The sequence below is a fragment of the Sylvia atricapilla genome, chromosome 3, assembly GCF_009819655.1.
Source record: "Sylvia atricapilla isolate bSylAtr1 chromosome 3, bSylAtr1.pri, whole genome shotgun sequence".
Taxonomy (NCBI): Eukaryota; Metazoa; Chordata; class Aves; order Passeriformes; family Sylviidae; genus Sylvia; species Sylvia atricapilla.
In genome coordinates, this window is record NC_089142.1 from 66,201,840 (window position 1) to 66,227,590 (window position 25,751).

General features: G+C 34.5%; 1 protein-coding gene across 8 annotated transcripts in view; it reads left to right on the plus strand.

Annotated features, from left to right (window-relative positions):
• Positions 1–25,751, plus strand: part of STXBP5 (syntaxin binding protein 5) — a 104,753-nt gene that overhangs the window by 59,441 nt on the left and 19,561 nt on the right. For 2 of the 8 annotated variants that reach the window (XM_066315638.1, XM_066315640.1), the window contains exons 10-21: positions 1,481–1,635; positions 2,641–2,713; positions 4,823–4,970; positions 5,201–5,268; positions 6,318–6,358; positions 7,256–7,476; positions 8,024–8,202; positions 9,879–10,004; positions 10,484–10,635; positions 17,971–18,036; positions 21,419–21,478; positions 21,575–21,622. In XM_066315638.1, coding sequence (XP_066171735.1) covers positions 1,481–1,635; positions 2,641–2,713; positions 4,823–4,970; positions 5,201–5,268; positions 6,318–6,358; positions 7,256–7,476; positions 8,024–8,202; positions 9,879–10,004; positions 10,484–10,635; positions 17,971–18,036; positions 21,419–21,478; positions 21,575–21,622 — 1,337 coding nt within the window. Of the gene's footprint in view, positions 1–1,480; positions 1,636–2,640; positions 2,714–4,822; positions 4,971–5,200; positions 5,269–6,317; positions 6,359–7,255; positions 7,477–8,023; positions 8,203–9,878; positions 10,005–10,483; positions 10,636–12,081; positions 12,166–17,970; positions 18,037–21,418; positions 21,479–21,574; positions 21,623–25,751 lie in introns of all 8 variants that reach the window. The other 6 variants (XM_066315641.1, XM_066315644.1, XM_066315643.1 and 3 more) reach the window with 4 other exon arrangements.

Sequence of the window (25,751 nt, forward strand, 5' to 3'; positions counted from 1 at the left end):
GGACCCATGGTCTAATTTATGGCTGCTCCTTTGAGGTCTCTTCCTTGACTGGCTGTACTCTTTGATCCTATAGAATCTTCGGTCATAGGTCTTTCTGGAAGATCAAGCAGATTATGAAATAACTGTAAAAGCTGGAAGCTTATCTCAGTCTGATTTGCCTTCAGTGCTACAAACACAAAGTATATTTCAGCCAAGTCTTAAACTCAGGAACTCATTATGCATATGCATAAAACCAAACACTTAATATACAGTTTTCAGGAATTCAGACATATCTAGTCTCACCTTATGTTTCAAATGCCAACTAGGGAAAGCCATTGAGTTAGTATGGAAAAGATGATATTATAGAAAAGGATAAAAAAAAAAAAAGTTTTCTTCTCACTTTTTACAATATATCAGGATGGGGCTTTTTTCTGTAGAAATTTTCTCCAGATACTGATATATTAGCTATTTCCAAGGAAGATGCAGATGAAGGGTAGGATTTCTACTGAAAGTGAGCATAAAAGTAGATGAGAGGTAACTGATAGATATGCAAAGTGCCTGTATTTCCTTCAGAAATATAATGTGAAATTTCAGGCAATAGTCAGTAATGAGTAACATTAATTTTTGAGCTGCATACCTACAATCAGTCAGTCTACTCTTTAAAAAGGATTATGTCCTATTTCAAATGAGCAGTATTAAAATGAGTTGCTCTTGACAATGAGGAAATAATAAAATACCTGGTAAAGTGAGCATATTTACTTCATCTTGTTTTTCAATAAATGAAATAGTAAACTACATTATATGCATATTGGAAATATATGGATGTATTTAAAAGTATGTTTCTGCAGAGGCTTTTTTAAAAAGTTTTAAGGGAAGCCTCTAATCTCTTCTCAAGGCTTGAAATATCTCTGCTTTGCTCTACTTGGCTCTTTGATTTTTGAGTAGGAATAATGTATGACAAAGTTGTTTCTTGAATTTTGTGCATGGTGGTAGGGGGAAAAATGGGTAACCATCTCGAGTAAATCATCTGTGATGTTACTTAGAAGGTGTTATGTCTTTAAAGCTTATCAAGCAGTTGGTTGCATCTCCAAGACAGTTGTATTACTGTGCAGCAAATGGGACTGTTTCTTCCTGATTCTGCTGGTGTGTTTTATGTTATGGAAAAATTGGACTGTTGGCAAATCTGAATCTGCAGTTCAGTAGAAAAGAAACAACTGCAAAGTAGTACAAAGCTTTTTAAAAGGATCTCATCTTGCCAAGAAGCTACAAAGGTTGGTTAAATCAACAAAATGCTTGGAGATGTCTGACTTAAACTAGAGTTAGAATAAGATTTGAAATACATACTCAAGCTGTAAATTTCATGAGAGCTGATTTGCATTATTTTTACTCCATCTCTGCTTAATGCTATTTCATTGAACTTTATCATAAGGTAGCAAAACCTGCCCAGTCTCTTTTATCATGTTATCCTGACTTGATTCTAAATGCTTCTGCTTTATTCCAGGGAGCCTTTCATCATTCTTTCAGGAGGCTTGTCATATGACACTGTAGGAAGAAGACCCTGTTTGACAGTCATGCATGGGAAAAGTACTGCTGTGCTAGAAATGGATTATTCTATTGTTGACTTCCTAACCCTGTGTGAAACACCATATCCTAATGGTAGGCTCTGTAAAGATTTTTCTCTGTACCTTGACTTGTCGCTGGAGTTTTATCCCATCAGAATATTCTTTACTATTGTCTTCCTGTTTTATCTCTGGGGATCAAACTGCAGCAGCAGCATCTGTTATCCCTATTGTCTGAAGTTTGGTTTACTTGCCAAAACATCATAATAGAATAGTTTATTATAAGGCCATTTTTGTGTCTAGAAAAAAGCCAATTACTCATAACATGTTTTTTTCTCTTTAATCCCCAAAGCATGCAGACAAAAAGCATTACAACTTTAAGCTGTAGTTGCTGGAGCAGATGTGGGTATTTGGGCACATAAGGCCTTTCCAGTCAGTGCTAAACCATGAGGAGCATTTTTGTATTATTTTAAACTTCTAGTGGCTTTATTCATTCCAAGACTTAGATGAATTTCATCACTATCCTGTACTCTCTGTTCTGCAGCAGGGGATTTCTTATCATAGCTTAGGTAGTTATCTCAGATGAATAGTATTTTATTGCTGGTGATTCCAATGGTTTTAGCTGTCAGCTTCCATCAGAGTATATAAAACTGCTTAGTTTGGAATTTGAGATCTGGCTGAAAGAGGGCAATTGAAACTTTGGAAACTTTTTCAAGTTTCTTATTTTGCTGTAAAGTCAGCTGTCTTTTGAGCCATTTTGTACACAATTAAAACTCAAACCCCATTGAATATGAGGAAAAGCAGTTTAGGAGTGGGATGATATTACTCAAAAATTGGATCTTTCTCTCATATAACCTGCTTATACAAGTTACTCTGCAGGTTCCTTTTTCTATTATTTGAGCTGCTGAGAATATTGAATAAAAGAACATGATTTTTCTAGACTAATTCAGGACTCTGCGTGTATAAAATATCTTTGAAAACTATAGTAATCTAAGTGGCTTTCTAATCTCAGTTGCCAGAGTGTAAGTACTGATTTCATTCCTGAGGCTGTGTGTGCATAGGCTCCATTTACCTATAGGTAACTTTTTGTTGTTGTTTTCAGACTTTCAGGAACCATATGCTGTAGTTGTTCTCCTAGAAAAGGACTTAGTACTGATTGACCTTGCACAAAATGGGTAAGAATCTTCTGTAGTCTTTAATCATTGGCTGCAGTGATCAGCCTACTGTTCTACTCTATAGTTTTTAGTCTAACCTAATACTTCAGAACATAAAATTTTGAATATTAAATATAAAATTTCTTCAAATTAATGGACGATCTTGTTATATCAACTTCTTTCAAGTTAATAAATAGTAGATGAGTAGAGTATCATGTGACTTTTTCCAGGCTTGATTGACTGACCAAAATTATTCACAGATCACTTCTGCTTTTTAAGTATCACATTTTATTTTGAAGTTGATTCCTGAGTGTTGTGAGGGGAGTTTGGAGTTTTGGGGCACTTGCAGTTTTGGGGAAGGCAGAAGGGAGAAGAACTGATCAGATAACCCAAGTAATTTTGGCTGTTGTCATCACTTAAATATTTGCTGATCTTATTGCCAAATAAATTGCTACCCATGTTGCTTAAAGTAACTCCATACTGATGCAATAATATCATATATATAAACTTTGAATGATAACAGCCACCCTCTGCTTTGCATCCCTGGTAAGAAATTGCTAAAAAGTAGTATCCTATTGCAGTATTCATAAGTAATACTTGCCTAAAGCATTGAGTCTCTTGTTGCTTTGTCCAGGGAATAGTCCATACACTGTTATTAGTGGTGATTAAAAATTCTAGATACTACAATTTTTTTTTTTTATGAAGAGTATTAAAATTCGTATAGGGAGTAACAACTAACTGTTAGGGGATCAGGAGCAGAGGAAGTAGGTAAGACCTTGGCACTGCTCCTGATTAAAAATCTTCGATGGTCAATGAATAAAAATCCTTGTGAAGAACATCCTTTTTGGACTAAACAAAAACCTGTAAATATTTGTCTTCAAAGTCAATGGTGACACCTTAGATAATGAAGACTCTATGGAATTTGGAAGAAAATCAAGTTTTGTCCTAATATCTCTGCAGCTATTGAGCAATTTCATTTAGGTTTTCCAAATGTTACATGGCCATATGCTATATCCAGAACCTGTTTCTGATATTCCAATAGCATTAAGTGTCAACATTCATATTTAGTTGGAAGTGCCTGAAATCTGAAGTTACGTTAAAGCTTATTCTATTTCATACCAAAAAATCTTCAGCAGTTTGTGTTTTTACAATGGTCTTTGTTATGATTGACTTGCAAATTATTAGTTGTTTGACACATGAAAACGAAATAAAATTAATACCAAAACCATCTACAAGCTTCCTTTTACCTTCTGTTCTCACAGAGATTTGTCATACTTTGTTAAAGTTAAGCCTCTTCTGCATATATTTTTTAAAATATTTTTGTAGCTTTCCATATAGCCCTGTATACATTTGCTGATACGCAGAATATTTTCATCTGTTGTTGCTGGTTTTTCCTTTAGATGAGTTGAGAAGTTGTGTCTCTTCATCTCTCAAGAAAGGGAGATGAAAAGGAGAAAACAAAGTATAGCATGCATTTCTCTGGAGATAAATGTTCTTTGAACACATATACATTTACCTCTGTTGGTATTATTGACCTTTTTCCTCATTAAGCCTCTGTCACTTTTCAGACGGAGGTAGTGGTAAAGGGAGCATGTGTGTGTATATTCTTCTAATTGGTAACTGAGTGTTGCTATCTGTAATTTTCAGTAGGTGATCTTTATATTGCAAGTAGATGAAGTAAAATTTTGTCCACTTTGCATGGACAACTTTCTGTTTTAGTGCAGTGTGCTAATACAAAGTGACTGTCTCTATCCCTGGAAGAATAGACTAAAGAGTTAGAAAAAAATTCGTATCTCCATGTTAACTACAACTTGGCAGCTTAATTTTTTCCACAGGCCATTAAATTAGTAAGCTTTGAAATTATAAAACAACAGGGGATAGTAGTCTTCTAGAAAAACTCTAGAAAGTGTACAAACTTTAGATTCCATCTAGAGTACTACACTATCCTTATAGTGTAGTAGATGAGCAGTAAAGTTGCGTAGTGTATTCATTCATAGTCTAATTTGATATGAATTTATTTTCCTCTGCACAAAAGGAATGCCAGCTTAGTCCTTAGTATTTTACTTGTGTTCTGCACTTTAAAAAAAAGTTTTCCCCAGATTAATTGTTATTCTCTTTCTTCCTTTAAAGGTATCCTATATTTGAGAATCCCTATCCTTTGACTATACATGAGTCTCCAGTTACCTGTTGTGAATATTTTGCTGATTGTCCTGTGGATCTCATACCTGCACTCTATTCAGTTGGTGCTCGACAGAAACGTCAGGGTTACAGTAAGAAGGTACAACATTTACTGCACCTCTTTGTGTTTTAAAACACTGGAATCAGACGTTCTAAATAACAGGAGTGGCCATACTAGGACCAAAGCTTCACCTGACTCAACCTGCCTTTGACAGTGGCTAATAGCAGAGGAGGACAGATGTGCTAGTATCTGGGGAGGATCTGCAGTAATTTGCCTTAACTTTGCACTGTATGATATTTTCTTCCTCAGTATCTTTCCTAATCTTCCAGGAATGGCCTATCAGTGGAGGCAATTGGGGTTTGATCACTCAGAGCTATCCAGAGATAATTATTACAGGGTAAGTGATACCATAGTCTACTAATAACTTTCTTAGCTCTTTAAGTAGAAGTGAGAAAATTGTTTCTCTTTTAGAATGTTGTTTTGTGTGAGTGGTTTGAGTGAATCATGAAATTGTGATCACCAGACATGTCTTTGGCATAATCTCCTTGACGTGTTACTGAGAAGGTAAAACCGAATGTGGAAGGGAGAAAGAAGGTAGAAACAAAATGATACCAGGTGTTTCACAGGCATTATTATTATTATTATTATTATTATGTGGTATTGTAATTGCATGTGCTTACTATCAGAGTATCTTGGATCAAGATTACCTTTTATCCCTTGATTTTTGCAAAATAATTGAATATTGTTTTAAAGCATGGTAAATCCATTAGGAAGTTATTGAGTTTAGTTTTCAAAGGGAAGCCATTTTTTTTATCTCAAAAAGGACAAGCAGATACTTAAATCTGATCATTTTGAGACTGATCTTTCTAATACCACTGTAAGGAACATAAGTAAAATTTCATTTATTACTGTGCAGTGTATCACTGAAAGTGAGAGCACTACTAAAGTGTCTTTAGAACAGCCCATTAGTCCTAATCAGGATTACTGTCACCTTGTACTACACATTGCAGAGACTTTGAGACAGTCCTGTAAAAATATAGTCATCTGATTCTCAAACTCAAGGCTAAATAAACAAGTTAGGTGACTCATTAACAGTGGGAAACTGTATATTTAGGCATCTTCTTTACAAGTGTTGCTCCTAATATAGGGCATCTTTTAAGGAACCGTGCATGGTAAGGTATGCCTCAGCATTTAAAATAGTAAATTAATACAGTGCAGGGGGATCATCAAGGAGTTAGCCTCCAAATGTTTTTCTAGTCTCTTCTGTCCTAAGTAATTGGAGCACATGTTGGTAGAATATCAGCTTTTAATAAATTGTGAAAATAAAGTGTCACTGGGAAGACTAATTAAAATAGAATGTTAACTCTGTACTTTCCCATCAGTAACATAGGTCTAGCACTCCAGCTAATCATTAAATCATCTCATTATTTTTTTAATATTTCATAGGCATGCTGATGGATCAATCAAGTTTTGGGATGCATCAGCAAGTAAGTGTTTTCAGTAGAGATCTTTCCTGTGCAGTTCTAGATTTTTCATCTTCAGTTAAAGGGTCAGTTACATCTGATATTCTACACAGCTCACAGTGAAAAATGCAGCAAGAATTCAGAGTAAAAATGATGGCACAAAGTTACATGTTTGAATTGGTCTAATTGGAACTACCCTTACTCTTGATACTTAAAAGCTGTTTAAAGCAATCTTGGAATCATCAACAGTTGTCTTTGAAAACCTGTGGAAAACTGGTGAGATTCCAAAAGGCTAAGGCGTATGTGGTTGTGGGAGGAAACAGATGCAATGTATATGTTTAAAAACTGGGAGGAGGACTATTTGGAATGTTATAGATCTTTAATTTCAGTTTGGAGTGGGAGTGGAACCTGGGAGAGAGGAGGAGGGAAGCCAAACCTGATTGATTGTGCGCTTAAAAATTCTATTCAGCATAGATCTGTCGAAAGGAGATTCTCTTAAAGATACTTAATTTCTTTCTGAAACAGATAAATAAATCTATTAAGGAAGAAATTGCAAGTGTCCTCTATATTGATTTTAAAAAAAATTGAGTATTTTTAATAGGAAAGACTTAAAGTTCATCAATCTTACAAATGAACTAGATAAAAGTGATTCAAGTAAAACCATTGAAATATGGAAGAGGAGAAAGGATGCTTTAATTCAGGTTTTCTTGATGTTGTGCTTAATATTTATAGCAGTGATTTGGGCCTTTGACTAGGAAATATGCATGTGAAGTTTGAATTTAGCATGAAGACAGTTGAAAGAAAATGTAACACAGAATTAAAGTTACAGTTGAGAAGGATACAATTCAAGAATTAGCTATGTCAGTATATTAGTTATATGTTTCGATCAAATCTAATTTTTCTCTTTTGCTTTGTTCTTAGTAACGCTGCAAGTACTCTATAAGCTAAAAACAGCCAAAGTATTTGAAAAATCACGGAATAAAGATGACAGGCCAAACACAGATATAGTAGATGAAGATCCATATGCTATTCAGATCATCTCATGGTGTCCAGAAAGTAGAATGCTGTGCATAGCTGGAGTTTCTGCACATGTCATTATTTACAGATTCAGCAAGCAGGAAGTGACAACAGAAGTCATTCCGGTAAAGAGTTATGACCATTTTCTAACTTCATTTTAGCTATAATAAGTCTGTCCTAGCAATTTACTCTTTTTTGTCTTTAATTATATTGGTGAAATGAACAAAGAGTAATTGACTCAAAACAAAGAGGTGGATTTTTTGAGAGAAAGTAATTAATGTTGAAATTCAACAAAAGTAAATATTGCCCACCAAGATAGGTTTCAGTGACTTCCTAACAGAGAGTGTATCTCAGCAGAATGATATTTAAGTGGGCCCAGTATTTAATTCTGTCAATATTAAGAAGCAAACTTTTAAAAACTGGGAAATATGTCAGACATTGAAATTCTAGCAATTTCCAGATACTCAGTCTGTAATAGTATGGTTCTGTGTTTCTGAAAACTACATGTGTCTTTAAGTTACACTGTAATTAAACTGTTACCTTTTAAAAGAGGGGGAAAGTCCTGGATATCACTTACATCGCTAGTATCTTCAGTTGCACTTCATTTAATTCAAATTCAGTGTTCCGAAAGGCAGACTGTACTGATAATTATTTTTTTGCTTTAATTAACAGATGCTGGAAGTACGTCTCCTATATGAAATAAATTATATTGAAACTCCAGATGGTGAGCAGGTGCCACCTGTACCAACTCCAGGCACAGGTTCCAATCCTCAATCCATTGTTCCCCAGTCTCATCCATCTACTAGTAGCAGTTCATCTGATGGACTTCGTGATAATGTACCATGCTTAAAGTAAGTATATCCTGTTGTACTTTCAGTGAGTATGAAACATTATAAGAATATGTGATTAGAGTATATGCACTTTGATATTGTTATAGGTATGCCACTGCTCGTGAAAATCTTTTATTTTGTAGAGCAAAGTTTCCCAAGTATCTGAAAGTTGAGCTCTGCTTTAAGAAAATAATATTGCAGTCTTAATTTTTTAAACTTCTTAAGCTGATTAAAGAAAAAATCTTTGCCTTTTGATTTAGCTGATTTTAGGAAAATTTGGCATAGGTGTTAGTATAGCTATAGATGACCGTGCTTTGGAGTGAACAGTTTTTAATAGGCCAAGTATGTCTGAATATGTTTCATCTGTTAGTTTTGCAGAACCTTAATTTTAGAAACAAATCAAAAATGAAAATTCTTACAGATAGCTTGCTGCATGCTGACTCTTAAGGCTTATAAATATATTTCTTTTTGAAAATCCTCCAAGGGAACAACTTTGCATTTTAGAAACAGAATTAATTAAATGTTCCCTTTGTCATGGATCTTCACTTTGCAAGATGCCTAATAGTGCTCTCGTTGTAGGTCTTTGACAAGTTTTTTGATCTGTTTAAATTAGGAGTTTGTTTTCTGCAAGCTTCTTCATGTGAGCTTTTACCAATTAAGAGAAATTAGAGTTTTAAAAGTCTATTATTTTTTACTCTCCTACAAGAGTGCATTATGTGACTTCTGAGCCATCACTTTTTCTATCAAAATGTAAGAAATATGTAATACATGTCTAGAGATTTAAAGTTAAGTATATATTTTGTTTTCTGGAGTTTAAGATCTCAACTTGGATTTTAATTTCTTGAGCGTGTCCATCCAGAAAACAATTAATTCTGATAGGGTTGCTTTATTTGGGTGATAGTTTTCAAATGGTATTGATTGTACTGAGTGGGAGAGGTGTATTTCTGAAGGAAACTCATCTGAATAGAAGTACTGGAAAATTCTAAACTTAAGTAAAATATTGTCAAACTAAAATATCCATTAGTGAGAATAAATGGATAAAATAAGTGGAATACAGGAAACAGAAGCTTCTTCTACACGACTTTCTTCATGTTAAAAAATGCAAGACTTAATCCTTTCTGTGTAAATTAATGTCAGCATAATTTTATCTGTAAAGATAAAATCTTTACAGGAGTTTCAATTCTCCCAGTCCCAGATTCATTGGATAGAAGTGGTCTACCATTACAATAATTTACTTGTTTTCATTTTGGTTTTACAATGTCATCAGCTTTTTATTTGCATTTATATTGATACATTGTGCTTCTGTTTCCCTTTTCATTGGGCTTATTCCACATACACCTTTCACTTGGAAACTCTGGAAAAAATAAGTAGCACCTTCTTTTTTAGACACTGACTGAACACCTGTATCTATTCAAGTAAATACAGCATAAAAATACAGAAATAGCACTGCTATTCCTTGTTCTGAGGTTGGAAAAAATGAAGCATTTGTGATCATTGTTCAATTAATTTTCAATTAGGTAGTGAATTCCCAGTTTCAATGCGGCTTTTTCTTCTGCTTGTTTTTATTTGCTTTTGATCATATTTTTTATGAATTTCCAACATTTTAAAGTCCAACACAGTGTAGAATTTAATGAACTCTGATTCCATAAGCAAAAAGTAGAGGCAATGGAGATGCCATCATTTTGTTTACTTTTCAGAGTTAAAAATTCTCCTCTCAAGCAGTCTCCAGGCTACCAAATCGAGCTCGTTATCCAGCTGGTGTGGGTGAGTGGAGAGCCTCCTCAGCAGATAACCAGCTTAGCCGTCAACTCAGCGTATGGCCTGTAAGTGTATGCTGCACAGTTCTTTCATTGCTCCATCAAAGTGGCTTAAAACAATCCATTAAAATTGAGTCTCTGTGTTCACGTGAGCTGCACAGCAACACAGAGGTAATCAGTTTCTTGTGTCTCTGAGGGAATTCCTTGTGGGTCATGGCAGATACTGATGATGCTAACAGCAGAAGCAAATCAGCATCATTCTTCCTCAGCTGGCACTGCACAGACAAGAGTAAGTGTCACTTAAGGCTCTGTGTCAGAGAGGTTGGCAAGTACATTGACAGTGGTCTGTTCTGCTCAGTGCTATGTTTTTGCAAGAAAACAATTAATCAATACTGCGCTCTACTTTAGTAATTTATAAATAAGTGTAATTTAGGATAATTCCTGAAAATTAGGAAGTATTAAATGCTGAACTGCAAAAAATATTAGTGTGAAACATTACCAACATTTAATTAGCCTTGTCTTTCCTTTCACTTCTCTTTTTTCAGAGTAGTTTTTGGAAACTGTAATGGTATTGCCATGGTTGATTACCTCCAGAAGACAGTGCTCTTGAATCTAGGCACTATTGAACTGTATGGCTCCAATGATCCCTATCGCAGGGAGCCACGATCTCCCCGAAAAACTCGGCAACCATCTGGAGGTGAGTAGCCCAAAGCGTAGTTTAAGCTCAGAAGAAAGGCACAATTGATCCTCTAGTCTTCGTGTGTATTCTTCGAATACAAACACTCTTCACTGTGGTTTTCTTTTTGTTTGATCTGTTCCTAATGTCACTATTGCAGCTTTGTTAATTCATCTTTCCTAAAGAATTGTTGCTTAGTGGAATCTACAGATGCTTCGTACCATTACTTATTTTTCAGTTTAATGTGTATTTAAGAAAAAATACAAATTTTCAATGGATTTATGCAGTTTACAAAAATTTACATGGCTTGAAGTAGTATTCTGATATTTCTAATAAAGCTAGTATCCATATTACACGTTTGTATAAATCCATTAATGTTTGCAGATAGCCTAAGCGTTTGCTGGGATCTTTTGGCTTCCTGTTATAAAATTTGACTAGAAAGGTCCCTGATGAGCTAAATCATGTTATGTTGTTAAAACTGTTATGTTATGCTTGAGAGGAAACCTTTGATTTAAATGAACAAAATAAACGTCTACATACAAACTGGTGAAATAAATCTCTTAGAAAAAGAAAAAAAAGGACTTTGATTTAAAAATATGCTGAAGAGTATTCTTTTTCGGCTAAAAAGGAATGACTTTTCAATCAAAAGGCAAAGCTTTTTATAACCAAAAGGAAAATACAGTATTTAAAATTTTCATCTCTCTGATGTGTCATGGTTACTCCTAAGTTATTTCAGAAAACAGCACAAGACATAATAATAAACTGTTCAAAAAAACCCTTCCTCATGACTGAGTGTTAATTTCTTTAAGAGATCTAGAGTAAAGTCCTTGTAAGTTCTTCAGGTAATATTTTATTCAAATTGAAATGGATGTTCTAGGAGGTATTTTAGTAAATGGATGGTTTGAAAAAGATCCAGTTGACATCAGCCAGCTTATTTCGACTGAGAAAACGGATCTAAAAATCATGCATATAGAGCATGCATACATGCATACATTCCTTTGATGGAACGTGCATACACAGTTGGTGTCCTGTCAGATAAAATATTTTTTCTTGTATGAAATAAACTGTGAGAGAAAGAAATAGCTTTACTGCTTGACTGTGTTAATTTGTCCTGGGAGTAAAGGGCTTAAATTCTGCCTCATGCATATAGATTATAAACTGCCTTTTGGAGCTTTAAACATCACTTGCCTTTGTTTTCTTAACTGTTGTTATTTTAATCCAATGAATTCAATCCACATAACTCTGTGTTTCAACTGTGTCTCTAAGATGTTCATGATGAAAGCCCTTTTTGCTCATGAATATAGCTGTTATATGAAGTCATATTTTTTTCATCTTAACTTCTGATACTAACAATCTGCATGGCAATAGCATTTTAATAACCTGGTTGTACAAGTTACTTGGCTGGCTTTTCTGTCTCAAATGTACTGTTAGTGTCTCCGTCTTTCCTTCTCTCATTGCTTCACGAAGGTATGCTGACTGTGGCTTCTTGCATGTGCGGCCTTTCTAACTTATATTCAGAGTCTGTGAAAAAGCTTCGCACCTCTTATATAAGTAAGTCATCTCATGGCATTCAAATATTTTTTTGAACATCTGAACTTGATTTTTTTTGTTTGTTTTGTTCACTCACCATATTTTTGTTAGTCATTTTTAAGTAATTGTTTTACTTATAGGAAATTGATTTCAATCCCTTCTGCATCCATTGTATTTCTCATTTGTGATATCTTTAAATGAAATTTGAAGGAAAAAAGCAACCATAATAGTTGTGTTTTTAAATAAATAAATCTCCAAGTCAAAATGAAATCTGATCTCAGAATTTGCTGATATTTATAGAGCTAAGATCTTACTCACAAATTCAGTGTTATTTTACTAGAAACTTTCCTTTCTTGGTTCCCTTTCTGGCAGAAAAAGCTTCAGAACTCCAGAATTAGAGTATTACTAGCAATGCTAAGAATAAGCATTGTGATTACAGAGAGATTCTTCTTCTAAAAACAAAAAGTTACTTCTACAAAAATGTTGTTTATAGGGATTAATAGTGGATGTGTTTTGTGTACTGCACAGCCCTGTTCAGTTTCCAAGCAGTTTTGAAATTCAGGTATCTGTGTGAGGAGGGTAACCCATCAGAACCATGAATTACCTGAGAGAGTGTGACTTAGGACATCATTCACTGCATCCAAGAATCTGGAGAATGTAAAGCTTATTTTTTAAAAGCACAACATTGTTCCTTTTCTTAGAATGCCACTTCTCTCCAGCCCTCAGACAGAGGTAGGTAATCTCAGCCCTCTTTTAAATGAAGTAGAGTAGATTAAGCTGCTGTAAAAATGGAGTTTAAAAAAATACCAAACAAAACTGCAAAACAAACTTGGAATTGTGGTCCAGGTCTTAGTTCTGCTATTTCTTTTCACCAAACAAGAAAAAAATACATCTCAGAGAATAGTCTCAATTGCCTGATAGTGCTTTCTCTGTAGTCTTTCCTTCTCCTCTGCCATGGCAGAAAAGGAGCCAGGCATAAAAGAAATGCCTCTACCTTAAGATGATACAGAACTGAAAACTTGATTCATTATTGTTTTGAAAAGAAGAAAAAGATGAGTAGAAATCCCATAACTAGTAAATATTGCCAAGCTGAATTCACTCAAACTGTTTTATTTAGGAATAAGTTTAAAGAAGTTTTGTACCCAAGAGTTAATTTCTTAACCACGTAATTCTCTTTCTGTTTACCATCCTGACAGTATCTTGTTAAACTGGAGCTACATTCATTTTTAAAACTGAAAATAATTTCTTTAGGTATCATTTAACATTTCTCATTATTTGTAGTTCTTTCAGTGTATGTTTTTCCAGACTTCAATAATTGCTTCAACAATTTTCCACAAATAATGAGTCTGTTATATTTAAGCACTACTCTTTGATTTATTTATAGGATCGGAACGATATGAGATAGTCAGAACACTTTTGGATTTTGCATTCTCCCTTTCTTGGACACTTACTAACTGCATGTAGTGTTTTCAAAAATGCAAGGAGCATGTGTTTCCTTGGTTTTGCTTTGAAAGATGTGCCTTCATTGAATCTCTACCTTGAAAACATTTCTATTCTAATACTTCAAAACTTTTTTTCTATTAATAAGATATTTTCAATGGCTGTAATCTGATAATCTTCAGTATCAGGGAGTACTAGTAGTTAATATCTAAATCTTCCTAGAAGAAGTACTTTCCTGTGTAATGTGGTTGGTTTAGAAAATTCCTATTCTTTGAGACAACAGTGTATTTAAGGAAAAAGGTCATACTAGCTTACAGATGCATTCAGGCAGCATGAAACAGAGCAGTGTATTGCTATTGTATATTCAATCGCTTCCAAAACAGGCAGGAAGGATTGGTCCTTCCTCATTAAAAACCCTGATATTCTGTATGTTTCAGCATAAAATGTCAATTCAGTAGATAGATCTTCAGTATCTGCCAACATACTTAGGATTTAGCAAATGGTATGTCCTTAATGAAACAACTGAAAATTTACAAAGGCATCTTTTAAAAAATTTCATAGAGTAAGTTACGTATCTTCTAAAATATGAATGGAAATGCGAGATTTTTTTTCCCTTCTCTTGTGTTGCAAGAATATGATGTATTTCTCTGTCATCTTATTTTTTCTACTCAGAAAAGAAATTCAGATTCCCGTCTTAAAGCAGCATCTATTTAGAGACAAGGCTCTCTACACTAGCTAGACTGTACACTGTCATTTCAGGCTAGCTCTTCAGATACAAGCTCCCAGTTGGGATCGTGTTTTGGAATTTATCAGTGATTCGTACCAGGTATACTACTCACATGTTTTGGGTGGCAATTTATAGTTTGTGAAGCATGCAGTATATGTGGTTTGTTAAGGCCTGCCAGACAGTGTCATCAGGTGCTTGTCAAGGTTAAAAACAAAATCAACTTTTGCCCTCAGAGTCTAATAGTGAGGGGAGGGGGTGTAGAAAATTCACTTTGGCCATGTGCCCAAAGACAAGTAATGTGGAAGTAAAAGCTTTGGAGTGTGATGAAAGCTCTATGTGATGGAGGGTTACGCTGTTAGGTGACCTTTGCTTGATATACTCTTTGCTAAATAAGACAGGAGTACTTAAATCAGTACTAATAAAAAAATCAGACAGGTCATAATTTCATGATGAAACACCAAAACTTTTATAGCTGTTATTTTTTCCTACTTAGTTCCATAAGTTCACAGAGAACATGAATCATAACTCTTTTTTTGCAAATTGCTGTTTGTGAGAGTAACAAGATTTTATGTGACTTTTAGATTAGTGCAATATAATATATTTTAATATAATTACAAAGAGTACAACTCTTTAAAAGTTAGTATTAGTTCTACCAGAGGCAGTTTAGGTTTCTGACAAAACTGAAGCAGTTCTTACATGCACGTGATTTTTTTAAATTTTTGTCTTGCATCAAAAAGCTTTTTGACAGTAATTCATGAGTGATTCAAAAAGTGAGGTTGGTACAAACTGGAGGAAAATGCATGCCCAGAACTCTTTTGGAGTTGCTTGGTCATGTTCTTTTCCCTATCACCCTTCAGTAACTATTTAAATTTTAAACTTATGTGTCATGAGACCAACATCAGCTGTGACTGACATCATCCAAGGCTGATGTTTGATCATATCAGAAAGTTTGATCGCTGGGCTTGGGGTATAGTTTTACGGACCCTGTTTTTCAGGCTGTTTTTAATTCTAACTTTTACACCATATCAAGTTAGTTTTAATTGTAATTTTTAATTGCACTGTTTTCCAGTCAATTCGTAGGTTCTTCTGAGATACATCTGCTTAAAGCTTGTGCAAAAAACTGACAGAAGTCTTATGAAATTTTATACATCAGTTAATTTCAGCTGTAATTCTAAGGAGTTTTTAATGCAGCATGGTAATGATGTCTTTAATGACATTATTTGATTTTTGGTAATTCGGAGAGTTTTCAAATTTCCTGTTTCTGAAGTTTGCAGAGAGAAACTAAAAGCTTATTAGAAGGTCACTTGCAGATACACTGGTGTTATAGAAGGTTATAGCTATTATAGTTCTGAAACAAACTCTTGGATCAGTTTCCTTTTGTAATTCATAGCAATTTGCATGGATGCTATAAACCTGAAACCAGATAATTTTTCCAGGAGAGCTGTCTTGCTGCCAGTGCTTCTGTCAGGTTACCTGAGGTTTTAAGATTAGTAGCAACAGAGATTATCTTGCAAGTTTCTTCAGCTTGGTCGTGCGCGGATCCTCCTAGTTCACAGACTTAGATGATTCTTGTTATACTCTGCTTGGTTTAATTACTAATACAATCATAGCTAAAATCACTTTTTCATCTATTCCTGTTCTTTTTCTCTACTAAGTAATAGCAATAATGGCTATGAACAGATATCCAAGGTTTACATGCCATAATGATTACCATAATGCACACTTACTAGTAAGTGTGTATTAATCATATTATACCCTTGAGAGTTCCTACAAAGAATTTAATTGTGCAGATGTCTTCATTCTTGGCTAAAGACTATTGTTGTCAATGAATGAATTTTCATAGGAGAACTAGTACAAGAAGTTAAACTCTTCCTTTGAAGGTAAAGAATTAATCTTTATGTAAAAGAGGAAATTGCATTCCCAAGCTGCATGTATGAGTGAGTTTGGTTTGGCTCCTGAAGGGGCAACTAATTCTAAGAGCACAGTGTGAGTTTATCCTCCCAGCACAGCTGTCATCTAAAACTTGTATTGCTTGTTGTGAAAGCAGCTTCAGGATTTTACAAAAATCCTTTTACACAATCCTGTCTGGTTCAGAACATTTAGTCTCCCATGCTCTCCCAAGCCTGCTTATAGCTCTGGTGTAAAATTATGATTATCCCATAGTGTAGATTGATTTACTGACAGCTGACTAAATAAATTGCTCCTTTCTTTCTCCTGTGGAAAGATATAGAGTCTACCTGGAATTTCATTTGACATTTTAGAACTTAAATTTGTTCCAGGACTGTTAAAGGCAGGGTTAACAAAGCCTTAGGGTCATTTGACAGTTCTAGTCTTTGAGTTTTGGGGTTTAAGCTATACGTCCTCTTAGTAAGGTTAAAAAAGACTATTTTGGATAAATGGAACTGTTAATGTAGCATACTTTCAAAGTGTGCCGTATTGATATGGTATTTCAGGAGAACTTTTTCCCTTTAATCTATTAACTTCTGGTTTAGTGTTTGGAAATTTTAAAGCTTTGATGGAGTAGAGCTGTTGTATTTTTGTTTGTTAACAGATATGTACAGATGTACTTGTGAATGTGTAGGGTATAGTTCCACAGACAGGCTTTCCATGTGATACCTTTCTTGCCTTTGCCATTACCACTCAAACTTTTGGAGTATTGGAAATATTTGTGTGCATGTAAAAGCCTTTAATTTTAACAAATATTTCTTAGCTATTACTGTTCAGTATTACATGCTTGTTTGCCTTACCATCATATAATGAAACTTCTGTAGGAAAAGCTTCATGATACAAACCTGAAGATGCATTGCTAACCTTAAAATATCAACAAAATGCTCTTCTCTTAATTGTGGGCAGTCTTGACAGCAGTTTCAAGTCAAAAAGGAAAATAAATAAAAAAAACAAACTAACTTTGTATACTTTCAATTTGTGCAATGGAATAATATTTATGGCCATTTTGAGAGAGCTTCCATCTTTTGCATCTGATTGTGTATGACTACGTTCATGCATTGGAATGAAAGGAATTGGCTTTCAAATGATAACATACTGCAGTTATTCAAATTGATCAGATTTGATGATTTAAGAAATTTAGTAAAATTCCTCCATGCAAGAGAGAACACCTGTCTAAACACCCTAAGACCTGAATTCTCTAAGTGACGCCAATAAGGAGTTTTTATGGAAAATTAACTTGGCAATACAAATTCGCAAATATGAGGCATATCACTGTAACAGTGGGAAACTAGTTTGAAAAAAGGCACTTTAGTTTCACACATCATGTGTTTGTAATCTTCGAGACCCTCTTTTACGTTATTTTCTTTTGCAATTATGTTTTTAATATAACTGATTTTTTTCAAAACTAATTATGTTTATGTTTAATATATATGTGTAGCATGTAAATAATTAACTGTTCTGATAAGTCTATCTAGCTGAAAATATAGTGGTTTTTACTGACATTTATTGAGAGTGTGTATTTTGCAAAGAAAACTCTAGTAGGAAGAAGTGACCCTACAGTTACTGTAGGTAGTGTCAAAAAAAGTAATATGTAACAGACATTCTATCACAACTGGTTTGTTTGTCTCGAATAAGAAATTAAGTTCCTGGCTGCAGTGGAAGTAAAAATAAAATGAGATCTATATTTATAATACACTGGTTTTGTGTTTCAGCAGGTCTTTGTGATATAAATGAAGGTACGGTGGTGCCAGAAGACCGCTGCAAGTCACCCACGTCAGGTAATCATAACTTTCCCTGATCTTCAGCTTCTTATTTTCCCAGAAGATGGCATGCATTATGTTAACACTTAGTGGTAAAGTAATTAGATAAAACCTGTTATCCTCTCACAAACTGTTGGAGCTGTGTTAATTTTTGCCATGTTGCACAACTGCATTTTTAAAACAAGGCTGACTTTAAGAGATGCAGTAGGAATATGTTATAAAGATGACCTTAGAGAGATATAAGCTGAAGTATTTATGCCTCAGGGAACATACTGCACAATAGAAATTTGAGGCATTGACAAGAGATGCACAAATTCCTGTAATCGCTCATGTGATTATGTTTTGTATTCCTCAAAAGTGGTAGACGTTATTTCTGAGCAAGTTTACTTCTGCTTCCTCATAAGTAGCAAATTGCTACTTTTCTGTGGAATCAGAGGTCTTCAGAAACCAGCATCCTAAAAAAGTAGCAGTTCCATATTTAATACTCCTCTGACTGCACCCTCATTTTTTTTTTGCTTTTTTAGTTGCCACTGCTGTATATAAATATTTTAAATGAAACCCTCAAGATTTATTAATATTGGCTAGTTGAGGCTATAAACTTGTAAATACTTAATAATGCATATCAATGTATAGTATTAGAGTGAATAGTTTTTGTAGTAGCTAAAAATTGTCACTTATTTTTACTTATGGCTCTGAGAACTTTTAAAGATGTCATTTTGTTTCATTCAGAACTACTCAAAGTTAGAGGACTTAACTACAGATTTAAATGAAGCACATGAAGTAGTATGTTGTGTAAAATGCTGATCAAATTGGGAGGCTAAAGATAGATTCCTTTTCTATTGTAGCCTGTATCTTTCAAAGCCAGATTGAAAGCATAAGAAACCAAAACATTGTTTGTAGCTCTAGTATAAATTTTAACATATATTTTAATTTCTGATTTGACAGTTGTCTTGTGATGTTCATTTTGAAAGGTGCAGAACACTCTCCTAGATCAATCAGTGTCATTTTCACTTTTGCTAGATCTCTTAGAGTAAACTTGATTTATTTATAATTAAAGCAAAACCTGGCTGTGAAAGTCTTACCTGAAGATGTGATTTCATGACAAATCTGTGTTGCCAAGTATTGGAATGCTGAAGCCATCAACTTCAGTACAGTTTATAACAAAAACATTTTTTATAGTGTTGAGAATGAAGTGCATGTTTCCTGTTTCATTTTTTACAAATTGAGACCAATGCCTGTGAACAATTTGCAATGTGAACATGCATTATTGCTGTTGCAGTAAATCCTTTCTCTGTGAAGGTTGAGCATAGTTATCAATTCACTATGGTATTTGAATTTGACCCACTTAAAAAGTCTGCGCTAAATCTAGATTCTGGTCCGCTGCTATAAGATGTCTGCAATGAACAGCTAAGGAATCATAACTTTGATTGTGTATCCATTTTTCCGCCTGCTCCAGGGTCCCCCAAATGTCAGCCCAAACCCCTCCAAACTTGTACCACTTAAAACACTGTGGAATTTAAATAAGATAGTTTCTTTCATACTTTGGTGTTAAAACAGAGTAAAAGTCAATTCACCACTTCCACAACAGTGCAATGAAGGCAACTCCAAAGATGAAAATTAAGTTTTCCATAAACTCCTAAATTTAACAGTTGGCTTGCCTTACCTTCCTCCTGCTTGTGTGAGTTTCATGTGAGCTGAAGAAGGTTAAAAAATAATGTCTGAAGTACCAAAAATAGTGAATGGACAAAAGATAGAGGGGGAATGTAACTGTTCTGTTCTCCTGCAAAATGGAAACTTCTGCAGTGAGGTTGGACTGTGCCTTGCTTCCCTCAATTCTGTCCTCTGCTCTCAGTGAATGAGATGAAGCTTATGGCAGACTTCTCAACTTTTCCTTTGAAAAAAATCTTGTATGCACCACCCTGGCATGGAAATAATTTGTTGATGTTTGTGAAGAGAGAAGAACTGCAATTGCTTAGGTTTGGTTTGAGTTTTATATCTTTTCTGGGCAAAAGCACAAGACTGAAAACAAGCTTGAAAGGGGCATTTAGCTTTCAGAGGTAAGAGAGGACCTTTTTAAGAAATTTGCTGCAAAGTATTGCAAGCTTGAGAAGGATGGGAGGTAAATTTAAGGAAACTTTTTGCAGTCTAGAGGCTTTCTAGTTAAGGGGAAAATACACAAACACAAAATGTTCTCATGTTCCTAGCTCTAAGATAAGAGGATGGGATAGGCAATTGAATGCCTTATTGGCTTTTGTGTAATGTTATAATGTAATCTGTAAAAGAGACCAGTCACTGCTTGGACTGAAGTCTGCAGTTGCTCAAGTCCACCCTTCCATGTCCAAGTAAAGAGAAGCAGAAAGTAACTGCCATTAGACCACCTTCCAGTGGGTGGGTGAGAGGACTGTGATGAGAGGACTGTGAAAGAGACTACCTGCCTATGCAAGTTGGGAGAGTATCCTACAGTTTTAGTAACACAGAACTATAGAAATACTGTGAAAATACCAGGGGAATAATCTTATCTCCTGCTGTTTCTACAGATCTCAAGTAGTAATGGGCTTAGACTCTGGGAGCACTTACCTAGCCTAAAACATTGTACAGCATTCAAATGGTCAAGTTTTTGTCTTCAGAAGTGCCAAACTGCTTGTGTTCTATTCTGATTTTACCCTTCCACAATATAAAATCCAATTAAATTTTAAAATTTTTAGATTAATTGTCTTAATTTCCTGGCAATGTTTTAATTTCATGACAATGATAAGCCTGAAGTTGTCGTCTGTTGCCATGATCAGTTTTTCAGGGTTGGGATACAGAAAAATCCAGGTGGCACTATTGGATCAGGGTTGTTTGCATAGTAGTTGATGAACAGTGGTCCAACAGGGATTTACTTGATTGGAAAAAAAAAACCAAAAACAAAACCAACAAAACCCAAACAGATTGTAGAACTTACGTTTTTTGTGACAACTGTGTTTTGTGAATCGTAACTTTGGCTAATCTCTGTGTCTGAAGCAATGATTAGTAGAGCCATTTAGTTATTCAGTGTAAACATTTGTTCAATGAGGGAATTATTTCTAGCAATAAACTCACTGCAATGTGCAGTGTTGTACCTTGCATTATAATTTCTGTGGCTAATTCCAATATGGCAGAATTCTGTCATGCCAAAGTAGTTTGTACTTTATAATATCTAGTACAGCTACAGAGAATACCAATAACAGTGTTAGATATTTTCTTTGTATCTTTGTTAAACTCAGAGCTTGTATATAGTTTTGTATAATATATGTATACATATATTGTATATATATATGTATATTTTATATGTATTAATATACATTGATTTTTGTGTCAAAGATATATCCCCTTCATTCATGTCAAATGAATATCCATTTCATTCTGTCTCCACTTGTAGGTTCTGGTTCACCAAACTATTCTGATGATGAACAAAAAATGAATAATTTTATAGAAAAGGGTACAGTATTTTTGTTTTCTTTAGTCTTATTTTTCTTTAGTTCACCTTTTGATACACTTAGATTGATTTTTTTTTTTATTAAAATATTATTTACAGTGAAGACCAAAAGCAGAAAGTTTTCCAAGATGGTTACCAATGACATAGGTAGGAACTAGAAAAATTCTGTTCTTTCTAATCCAGTGCCTTACTCTATGCCGCACTAACCCAGCAGCAAATAAAAGGCAAAATAACAGTCAAATTTCAATACATTCTGTAATTAATTTTTTCATTCTTTATGCTAATTGGTAATTCTATGGGCTGCTTCTGTACTAAATACACTGGGCTCAATAATTTAAAAAATCAAGGATATTGGTGTTTTAAATTCTCTGATTTTACAATTGCACTTCTCGGTTTTTCTGGATGGGTGAAATTTCTACTGCATAGTAAGAGTTCAGTCTATGCAAGTCACAACATGATTCCACTACTTTTGTGAAGGTGTGCTGCTTTTGGGCACATATGGCTGATACCATTTCTTTTTTATTTATTGTATTCTAAGCCGTATGGTCAGATTTTGATATGGCTGTGGTCAACAAAGAGGTACTGTCATAGTTTGATTTATTCATTTGAAAGAGGACTGGCTTGTATGTATAAGTATACCTCACTGCTGTTCCAGAACTCTCTCCTTTACTGCATCCAACAGTGACACAGTACCCTACCAGCTCCAAACTTGTGTGTTAATTTGGCAACAGAATTGCCTTGGGATGTGTTGTATGCAGGTAGATTGAACCCTTTAATGATGGAATGGAAATAACTCTGCTTCTGACAACTGGCTCATTAAATAAATCAAAGCAAGAGACTATATGATTTAGCTTTGGGAAAGGGACTCTTCTTCCTTAACTGGGATATGGTTACTTTCATTGCAGAAACACTTTGCTAATGTTCATTTTGTTTTCATTTAGCAAATTAGTCTATCACTGTAGGATAATTTCATTTTTTTATCTCTTTAGTCAGTTTAGGTTGAAATTATACAGTAAAACTAGTTGCTAAGCTACTATTTCACAGGTTGTGTGGAAGCATATCTTAATCTTCGTCTTAGGGATGAAGAGATTTCTTTTCCTGAAGTCTTCCCTTCAGTTTTTCTGTTTGGCAATTTAAGTTTTATCCTAAAATATAAATCCCTTTTATCCTAATTTAGTATTTGAGATGAAGAATCATTCAGAAATTCAGGGAGGCAAACAGGAGTACGACAAAGTAGTCCTTGAAATTTGAGGTACAGAATGAGAAAGTACTGTGCAAAGGGCACGTTTTTGCTCTATATTGAGACCTTCTTGCAATGACATCAGAAATCGCGGGGTAAATGAATTTTGGGGCAGCAAAAGTCCGAATGTAAGTCAAGAAAGCAAATGGTTGTCAGTAATACATTATGTGTAATTAAAAAGAAATTGTTGTCTTTTACATGAGCATTAATATGTTTACCTAAAGGAAATTCAGGGTAACTAGAACGTAAAGTTCAGGTTGAGAAAGACATGAGAAAAACAACACCTAATCTTGTGCATTTTGTATCAATGTCCATTGAGGTAATGTTTCCCTTTTGTCAGTTTTGACCATAAAACACACTGTCTTGTGCAATACACATGGAAAGTTTGACTGACTGTGACCTCCTTTTTTTTTTTTTTTTTCATTTCTTTTCAAAGAGCTGTGTTAGAGCATTAATTAAGTATGCTAATGAGCATTCTATAGAGCCATTCGCATCTGTTTCAGCTGGAAGCCTTTCAACTCAAAGTATTAGGAATGTTTTTCACAGCTAAAAAAAGCAAAACATTTATTTATAAGCAATGCATTCTTCAGGGTGTAAGTTATACTGTGATTTGTGTAATTTGCACAGTTTATTGGAAGCTTAAAGATAATTATTTATTTTGCATTTTCCTAGTTTTGAGTGGTTTGCTGTGCACTGAATGTAGTTGTTTTGCTACCATGTTTCTATAACTTATCTGGCATGCTTATTCTAGCTCTTTATATTCTAAGCTCTTTCACGTAAATAAAACACCTTTTCTGTGTTAACAGTTGCATGGTTTTGCTTTTCATTGTTTTAAACTGAATCAACAACCAAATGTGCATGTACAATGAGTTTTGTAAAATGTGTCACTGTCATTACCATCACCTTGTTGTATGAAACAAATTGCCATCAACTGTGTTCTCAGGGATGAATTTTGATGTACTTGATGTATATGGCATGGTCATAGCTCTCTGCACTGGTGCACAGATCTATCAGTTCAACTTCTTTCCATTCTTTGTCAATGTGTGAAATACAACCTGCTAAATGTGGTGCAAAACAGAATTAAAATCATTTACATTGCTAACTTCAGTTACTGTTAATGTCACTCCTGTGTTTGTCACGTGGGAACAGGGAGCAATTTCATTTCAGTGCTAGAGCTGCAAGGTGGTTGCATCACACACGCAGTTATAAACATGAAGCCACTGTCAATTTATACTTCCATTTCAACTGATGTATAGCATCATTATTTCTACAGATTTCTGTAATTAGTGACAGTAACAAACAAGGTTTCTGTGATTGGTGAGACGATCAAAAAAACATGTAAAATTGAAACAATAGCCCAAGTAAAACAATCTACAAATGCTTCATGCACCAACATTTCAATCAGTTGGTCTGGTTGTTGTTTTCTTCTAAATACTCAACTGTGAGTGCTAAAGAATGGATAGTAAATCAAGTTAAAGACCTGTTGTGAATGTGTTGCTTTTGGGTCATGTTTCCCTTTTATTTACATCAAAGACAAACTTTGAAAAAAAATATAGTTAATTGTTGAAGATATTGAGATACTTAATTTAACTAAGCACTTCTAGGAATTTTACAAAGTACTGTAGCCTGTATTGAATCCGGCCATTCTCTTACAAATGTCACCTATTTGAAGGTATAAACAGTATGCTGTGAAGTAATACACAGAAGCATGCTACAGAAAGAAGAATTGGTAGGAAGTACTTATTTTCTAGAGGCTGTGTCATTTTTATAGAAAGACATTGGGATCCAACTTCAATGAATGCAAAATCTTCAGCTGTTTTACTCATAATTTGTTTAGTTAAGTATTTGGTGTGAAGAGATACAGGTGATTAAATATTGTGGATACAAATTGTGTTGGAAGTTAAGATGTAACAACCATTTCTGGAAAAACCTTTAGTAAAGGTGCCTGCAAAATATGGTAGATTTTGAAACCTTTATAACTGTTCTAGTAGCCTACATGTCAAACACTTCTCAGGAAGATTGGTCTTATTTATTTCCTGCACTTTATAAATTTAAAAATAATTGCAAACGGTATTAGTAGACAGACTTAAGCAGAGTAGATTTATTTCTAAACTTTTATAATCCCTGCTGTTAGAACTGACGAAGGTTTCTCACACTTCTTGCATTCTAAGTGTACACCTAAATTTTTGAAACATTGCTATAGTAATTGACCATTAATGTTGTTTTCATCGAATCAAATTTTAAGATGTTCGTAAGAAGTTCTTATTTACCCTAATGCCAAAGACCATTTCTTTCAACGTGTTTTTAATACTTTTAAATTCTAAGCTGCCTAGTAATTTCTCATGTGATATTATATGAAGTAGGCTTCTTAAGTTATTCTCTTGGATATCAAAGCTCTAAGACACATCTCCTTTATAATCTTTAGAATTTTATTGTAAAATAAAAGGAGTGTAGGAGAAATCAGTGTATAGCTTTCAAATTGATGTACTATATGTTTTAAATCATCAGCTCAGGATAACCCACTGCAAATGAAATGTAACTGTTACTTCTAAGCCACAGCTTCCTATTGAGAAGCCTTCTCAGGCCTCAGGTTTTTTGTCATTGAATTTAAGGTTGTTCCTGCAATACTGACACCTAACATGTTATGGAAAGGCAATCTTTCATATTTTAACACCTACCTTCCCAAACCTGACCTGTGAGAAATCTCCAAGAATCCTTGGGTTTGGACAGTTCTCTAATATGATATGTAATTATATATTGACAGAATGTGTGTGTGCACCTGTGTAATACTCTAGGTTCTCTAATTCAGAGAAATATTAAATGTAGGTCTAAACCCAGGCACAGCAGTCACTGTTGTCTTGAGCAGCAGTGTGCCAGGAGCAGCACAACAGCTCCCTGATCTCTGTGTCCTTGTCTCGCACCAGTCTGGGCTGTAAATGCTGCAGCCACCACCACCCCTAAGAGGGATATTGAACTCTGATATGACAGCTACCACTTGAAGTCAGCCACGTGCAGCAGCAGCAGTCAGCATCACCT